General features: G+C 45.8%; 2 protein-coding genes across 11 annotated transcripts in view; one reads left to right on the top strand and one right to left on the bottom strand.

Moving 5' to 3' along the window:
• Positions 1–4,115, bottom strand: part of PPP4R1 (protein phosphatase 4 regulatory subunit 1) — a 77,620-nt gene extending 73,505 nt beyond the window's left edge. For 3 of the 5 annotated variants that reach the window (XM_066353150.1, XM_066353148.1, XM_066353152.1), the window contains exons 1-2: positions 3,422–4,115; positions 3,168–3,212 (exon numbers count right to left, since the gene is read on the bottom strand). In XM_066353150.1, coding sequence (XP_066209247.1) covers positions 3,168–3,212; positions 3,422–3,428 — 52 coding nt within the window. In that variant the 5' untranslated portion in view covers positions 3,429–4,115. The remainder of the gene's footprint in view (positions 1–3,167; positions 3,213–3,421) is intronic. The other 2 variants (XM_066353151.1, XM_066353149.1) reach the window with 1 other exon arrangement.
• RALBP1 (ralA binding protein 1) overlaps positions 1–7,474 on the top strand; it is a 167,649-nt gene extending 160,175 nt beyond the window's left edge. For 3 of the 6 annotated variants that reach the window (XM_066353155.1, XM_066353154.1, XM_066353156.1), the window contains exon 12: positions 276–416. In XM_066353155.1, coding sequence (XP_066209252.1) covers positions 276–401 — 126 coding nt within the window. In that variant the 3' untranslated portion in view covers positions 402–416. Of the gene's footprint in view, positions 1–275; positions 417–4,975 lie in introns of those variants that run through there. The other 3 variants (XR_010747396.1, XR_010747397.1, XM_066353159.1) reach the window with 3 other exon arrangements.
• The last annotated feature ends 232 nt before the right edge of the window (positions 7,475–7,706 follow it).

A 7,706-nucleotide genomic window follows, 5' to 3' on the forward strand; every position in this document is an offset into this window, starting at 1 on the left:
GTAAACTCCCCATACACATATGATAGTTTGATTTCCTCCTATCAATATGCTGCATCCTGTGTGACTTACCGTGTTTCCCCGTGTATAAGAAGCACTTTTTTCCAGAACAATTGGGATCTAAAAACTAAAAACTGGGTGCGTCTTATACAGTGAGTGGTTGTAGATGTTTTTTTACTTGCATTTTCTGCTTTTTCATGCTTGTTTTTGCGCTCACTGTTGTAGATGAATAAAACTTGAGTTCAGTAACTTTATGTAATATATTTTTTTTATTTCAGGCCCCAAAATTGAGGTGCTTCTTACACATGGGAGCATCTTATACATGGGGAAATGGTACTTCACCAGCCAGAAGAATTAAAGTGGTATGTGGCAAGTTTCCCAGGCTGTGTCAGTGTCACCTATAAAAACTATCACCTATGCAAACTAACAACTGAGAAAAACAAACAATTATTCTAATAAAGTCTTCAACAAAATTATACATATGCAAATAAACTATCTGTACCTTCAAATATCTAACATTTTATCCTAAATTAAAACACATTAGGAACAGAACCTTTAGAGAGTTAACTGCAAGCATTAGAAGCATTTATAAACATATATTAATTTAGTAGTGTAATGCTCAACATCAGTATTTCCTTCCCTGCTCTTTCCTTTACATTTCCCTTACACTTTATTTATGATAACAACATACACATAATGGTCACAATTTACCAGGTACTGTTTGTTCTATGTGTGATTTACCAGGTACTAAGTGCTTTATATGCATTATTTTATACAAGGCTCTGAACAACTCTATAAGGTAGATAATATTTATATGCTTATTTACAAACAACAAATTTTAGACATAAAAAGGTTCAGTTACAGGAGTTTATCCAAAATAACAATGAGATGCCAAGATTGGAACAAAGCAGTCTGGCTCTAGAGCAGGGGTCCCCAAACTTTTTACACAGGGGGCCAGTTCACTGTCCCTCAGACTGTTGGAGGGCCGGACTATAAAAAAAAAAAAACTATGAACAAATCCCTATGCACACTGCACATATCTTATTTTAAAGTAAAAAAACAAAACGGGAACAAATACAATATTTAAAATAAAAGAACAAGTAAATTTCAATCAACAAACCGACCAATATTTCAATGGGAACTATGCTCCTCTCACTGACCACCAATGAAAGAGATGCCCCTTCCAGAAGTGCAGCGGGGGCCGGATAAATGGCCTCAGGGGGCCGCATGGGGCCCGCGGGCCGTTGTTTGGGGACCCCTGCTCTAGAGTCTTATCTATTAACTACTATACTATATATACTACCTCTGATACCTTCACTATCACACTGACATTAAAATTGCTTACAAACCACTAGAGGGCATGATCTGGATCAGCCTTTGCACAGCTATATCCTCAGTTCCGTGCAGAAGTCTTGAGGCTCATAAATAAATCATTGTTGAGTTCTTTACAGGTACGCTTTCCCCTCTAGTCTATGTTCCCTTAAGGGACATTACAAAAGTGATATAGTGGCTTCCTTTAAGACTGCAAGGCACCTAAGTGAAAATAAATTAATATGCAGAAGTTCTTGCTCCAGATAGTCCTAACCACCTGCTGAATGAATAATCTTCTATTTACAAAGCCTTGAAGCAAAATACAAGAATGAGAAAGAAGCCCTTGTTTCAAGATAACCAGAGCCACCTCTCTAAACCTAACACCTAACTGCCTTAACATTTTAAACTTATTAGGTAAGCACATTAGTGGACCAAGGTAAAAAAAAACAAAACATTAAATGAAATGTAAAAGCTGTCCTCTGCACAAGTGCTGCTCCTTTTTTTTTTTTTTTTTTTTAAAGCCACGGTGGGTTAACTCAGTCAGAGCAGTGTCCTGAAACACCAAAGTTGTGGTTTGATCTCTGTCAGGGCACATATGGGAAACAACCAATGAATACACAACTAAGTGAAACAAATGAAAGATTCCCTCTCTCTTCTTTCCTTCCTCCGTCTCTCTAAAGTCAATCAATAAGTTATAATTTAAAAAAAAAAATTGACAGGTTTTTACTTAAAAAAAAAAAACATTTGCACATGGTTCAATTACTTTAAAAATAATCACTTTTTATAGAATCATTCTAAATAGTAAGTTCTCCTTATTTCTCTCAAAACACTGAGTGATTTTAAAATTCAGCTTAATTTGGGCAAGGAAAACCAAAACAGACAATACTAAAGATTAAACAGCATTTTATAAAGAGCGATTTCAAAGTGAAGCCATCTCTGAATTACTTGTATAGGTATTAGCCGCGGTAAAATCTCAGCTTCAGGCAGGCTTTCCCCTCAACACACCAGAAATTCTACCATGGTTATCATTTCCAAATTTCCCTCTGTTGCTAGAAGGGCCCATAGGAAATCAACAATTCCTTTCTGACACTATTCTGGAAACAATGTCAAAGTTATTCCTTAAACAAAAGAATCCGCTTTTAAAAACTTCAGTATCCTAGAGCAAAGCTGAAATTGTACTATTTAAGGAGGTCTGGGTAATTCGTGAACACACGCGTTGAAGAAATAACGCTCCGTAAACCCAGTCACTCCTGCCAGGGCCACACCTTCTCCCCTTCCCGTAATCACCAGGAAAATGGACAAGCTGCAGTGTAAACCTGCCAGGAGCTCAAGTGAAATTACAGGTAAGCAATTTCCACAGAGCCCGCGACGGGCCCCAGCGGGCCGCCGGGCACTCGCGAGCAGCTGAGAAAGCACCTTCCCCCCGCACAGCCTCTTCCTTCCTCGGGAGGGCTGGGGGCAGCGGGCGGCCTCCGGAAGGCGGTGGAAGGAGGAAAACAGCCCCCGGATTCCCATTCCAAATGTCTGCCCACTAGTTTCTTCTTCCAAGACGAACGGCCGGGCAGCTCCCGAGCCCCCCGGGGACAGGGGGTGCCGAGAGGGCTGGGCGCTGGGGCAGAACCCGGGCTGCGGCGCGGACGGGGGGCCTCGCTCCCCAGCGGGGCGGGGGGCGCCGTGTCCTCCGGGAAGCGCAGTTTTCCCTCAAAATCGCGACCCGGCCGGCCCAGGGCCACGCCTCGCCGAGCCCGTCCCCGCGCCGGGCCGGGCCCAGGCCGCCGCCGCCCGCCCTTCCTTCCTTCCCGGCCGCTCCCCGCCGCTCCCGGCGACGGCGACAGCGACAGCAGGGCGAGCGCACTCACATCCGTCCGTGTCCTCCTGCAGGTCCTCCTGAAGCAGCGAGAGGTCTGCGCCGAGGGGAGAAGGGAGAGGCCCGGTCAGTGCCCCCGAGACCCGGCGCGCCGCCCCCGCCCCCGCCCCGGCCCCGCGCTGCCTCCCCGCCCCGGGACCCCGCGCCGGCCTCGGCCCCACGCGGCGCGGCGGCGGCAGACGGGCGGACGGGCGGACGTTGGGAGGCGCCGCCGCCGCGCCGCCGGGAGAACAGGGGGCCACGTACCCGCCATCTTGTGGTCGCCCCCTCCTCCTTGGTCTCCCGGGGATCCGGGGCTACATGGAGCGGCGCGAGCCGGGGAGCCGGTGGACGCGCGCGGGAGGGGCGGCGAGGAGGAGGGGCGGGCCGGCGGGGGCGCGCGCGCGCGCGCGCGCGGAGGGGCGGGCCGAGCGCCCGGGACAGGGCCGCGGGCGGAGCGGCTCTCGGACGCCGAGGGTAGGCGGGTCCCGCGGGTCCCGGCCTCGCCCCGCCTCCCCGGTCCGATCCGGGCGACTCCGGGGCGGCGGGCGCTTCCTCCTCCCGCTCCCCTCGCTCCCGGCCCAGCCCGGCGGCGCGCGCTCACACCCTCGCGCCGAGTGCGGCGTACCGAGGCGCGCCGGCTGCCGCCTGCCGGGACCCTGCGGCTTGTGCCAGGAACCGCGCCGGGTAGGGCCTCCCGCGGCCCGACCCGCTTTATTGGGTCACCGGCCTCGCCCACCGCCTCGTCGGGCCGCGGCCCTTCTTCGCTCGCGAGCGCGTAGTTCGCTGCCCGCGCCCTCTTCCCGGGGGCGCACTGCACGTACTTCGGCGGCGACCTGAGGCCCCGCGGAGGTCGAGGGTCCCACCCTCCGGGCGGAGGAAGCGCCGCCTCCCCGCACTCCGGAGCCCCGCGCGAAGTGCGGTAACAAAGCCCAGCGCCCTGCTGCCTGGTCTCGGAGAGACAAAGTCACCCGTTTTCCGCCGGCCCCGCACGTTACGGCCTCAGACAAAGGTCATCCCCCCTCGGCCCGGCTAATCCTGAGCTGACAAAGCGGAAATCCTCCAGCAAGTGTGTTGGCAGGCCTGCCTGGGTTCAGATTTTGGTTCTGCCATTACTTAGTAGGCGGGTGACCCGTTTCTAAAATGAAGGGTCACTGCCGCTTGGGATTATTGGAATTAATGAAGAATGTAAGGAACCTGGCACTGGACTTGATATCTAGGAGGTGTGCTCGATGAAGGGTACCTATGATTAGTGGGTTTTTTTTTTTTGCTTCCTTTTGTTTAAATAGTTTAAATAATTTTGGTAGCACTTTGAGGCGCTCAACGGAATTCTGTATCGCAGGTTTTATTCCCCTTTTTACATGTGTGTGATTAGCTCAAGCCTCCCAAGTGCAAAGTGGGAGCTAAACCGAGGTTTTCCGATTCCATTTCACACCATCCTATTTCCTGATGTAGAGAACAAAACAAGGACTTTTTCATTGTTGCCACTTGGGGGGGGGGGGTCTGGTCTCTTGGAGAGGAGAGGGAATTCTAAATAGTTAATCAACTTGGTCCTTTATGCATGTGGTCTTAACCAAGGAAGGATTATTCTAAATCCTAAATTTCAGATCCCTTGAAATTCTTAATTCTGTGTAATAAAATGGATTCTACATAGCTATTCCCAAAACTTTCCTCTCAGATAGGGAACACATCCTATTAAACTTCTAAAAGTAATAAAAATTGGAACACCAATCTGTAACTCCAGAGGTCTAATTTTGTCAAATACTGAATAATGAAAAACCAAAGACTCAATTGTCATATATTTCTCTCCTTCCCTTGCAGAATGCCCTCACGTGAATTCAGCTGACACCAACTCTCAAAATGACAAGGAGTTAGAAATTCACGATCAACAGAAACCTGTCCCAGTTGACTCAATCTGTGACAGTTTTGCCTTGCTGCATACTTGTCTTGTTGACACCTACCACTTTAGCAATTCTGGGTGGAAAGAGGAAAGAAGAGGATTTGGCCCTTTACACTAGCTGGTAATCTCTAAACGACACAGATTTACAGAGTGCTAGCTATTCTTCAGCTACTAAACATTCAAAGACAAATCTATCTGAATGATCTACCCAATATAATTCTCAGTAATCATGATAAAATAAATAGAGGTTATGTACCAAATGGGATACAGATCAACTAAGTGCCTTTGTAAAGCTAGGCCTCAGTAAAGCTAGACAGCAAAGGAGGAGGGCCTATACAACTTTGTATGCATTTGGTTATCATCTTACCTGCATTACATGTCTCAGAAGGTTCCTTTAGGCCAGTGGTAGTCAACCTGGTCCCTACTGCCCACTAGTGGGCGTTCCAGCTTTCATGGTGGGCGGTAGCAGAGCAACCAAAGTATAAATAAAAAGATAGGTTTAGCCTGACCAGGCAGTGATGCAGTGGATAGAGCGTCAGACTGGGATGCAGAGGACCCAGGTTCGAGACCCCGAGGTCTCCAGCTTGAGCACGGGCTCATCTGGTTTGAGCAAAGCTCACCAGCTTGGACCCAAGGTCGCTGGCTTGAGCAAAGGGTTACTCAGTCTGCTGAAGGCCCCTGGTCAAGGCACATATGAGAAAGCAATCAATGAACAACTAAGGTGTCGCAACAAAAAACTAATAATTGATGCTTCTCATCTCTTTCCCTTCCTGTCTGTCCCTATCTATCCTTCTCTCTCTCTGTAAAAAAAAAAAAAAAAAAAAAAAAAGATAGATTTAACTATAGTAAGTTGTTTTATAAAGATTTATTCTGCCAAACTTAGCAGAAATCCGACATAAAGTACTTGGTAAGTAATTATTACTATATGCTTTAACTTGCTGTATCTCTGCTTTATAGATTTTATAAAGTAAAGTTACTTCCCTACTTTATAAATCACCATTACTGTGGAACCGGTGGGTGGTTAGAGAATTTTACTACTTATAGAGATACAGAAGTGGGCGGTAGGTATAAAAAGGTTGACTACCCCTGTGTTAGTGTGACTTTTAGACATTTCAGTGACGATATCTATATTCACGGTTCAGCATAAATACAAATTTTTTAGATTTGATTTTCTCTCTACTACTTTCTCAAAAATAAGATCAATGGTTTTTAAACCAGTATTTTTAAATACTGTGGCTCTTTTATAAAAATTTTTTAATTTTTATTCATTTTTAGAGAGGGGGGAGAGAAAGAGAGAAGAGGGGAGGAGCAGGAAGCATCAGCTCCCATATGTGCCTTGACCAGGGAGAACCAAGGTTTCGAACCAGTGACCTCAGCATTCCAGGTCAACGCTTTATCCACTGCACCACCTCAGGTCAGGCTAAACTAGTATTTGCTCTACGAAATGCACTCTGTTCTCTCCTTATAAAAAAGGATATTTAAACAAAGAATAGCAACCATTATTCTACACCCTTACTCCAATTTGACTTACAGTGTAACCTGTAGATACCAGAAGCTGTGTGTTGTTAGTGGTCAGAACACAAAACAGTGTCTGAATTCTTAACCTGCTCTGCCCATCAAATCTGTAAGGTAGAGGGAGTATAATAAACCATCTTTAAAAAAAGTATTACCTAACTATGTGTTTACTAAGACCTGAATTTCTCAGGACAAATCCTCTGCTAAATGATAAAACTCTCACTAGTAGCCAAGGAACCTTGGGAATTAATTATTCGGTTCTTCAAACACAAACATAATAACTATCATGAGGGAAATACTGCTAATAAATAAAACCTACCTGGCATTCCTTGATGCTATTCCATTTATTAATGTATGTATTGATAATGGAATCATTTACTTTTTTCTTCAGAATGATCATTCCTGAAGCTGAAAGTACATAAAAGGCAGATTATCAATTGTTTTAAATCATAGAAAGTGGATCAGCCTGACCAGTGGTGGCACAGTGGATAGAGCATCGACCTGGGATGCTGAGGACCCAGATTTGAAACCCCAAGGTCACTGGCTTGAACACGGGCTCATCAGCTTAAGTGTGAGATTTCCGACGTGATATCATCATGATTCCAGGGTCTCTAGCTTGAGCCCAAAGGTCCTTAGCTTGAAGCCCAAGGTTGCTGGCTAAAGCAAGGGGTCACTGGCTCTGCCCGAGTCCCACCCCCACCCCCACCATGTCAAGGTACCTATGAGAACCAATCAATGAACAAAGTGCCAGAACTAAGAGTTGATGCTTCTCATCTCACTCCCTTCCTGTCTCTCTTTCTCTCTCTTTCATTCCTATTTCTTTCCCTAAAGAAAAAAAAAAAGAATCAATCTGAAAATGAAGAAATATGATAAAAATGCTTTTTAAATAAATTTTTAATATTTCATTCTCCTTGGTATTTTTGTTTTGTTTTTTTTAGACAGGTTGATGAGATGTCCCTCACAGATTGCCATTCCCAAGTAAAAAGAACAAATTAAAAAAAAACTTTTTAAATTTTATTATCAATCTCTTATCTAAACTCTCCTTTACATTCTTTGGTAAATTGTATAAAGGTAAGTCTTTGTATGGAATTTGTCTTATCTTTCCTTCCCGTGTTCTAACTCTGTTTAAAGCTCCAT

The sequence above is a fragment of the Saccopteryx leptura genome, chromosome 11 (assembly GCF_036850995.1).
Source record: "Saccopteryx leptura isolate mSacLep1 chromosome 11, mSacLep1_pri_phased_curated, whole genome shotgun sequence".
NCBI lineage: Eukaryota > Metazoa > Chordata > Mammalia > Chiroptera > Emballonuridae > Saccopteryx > Saccopteryx leptura.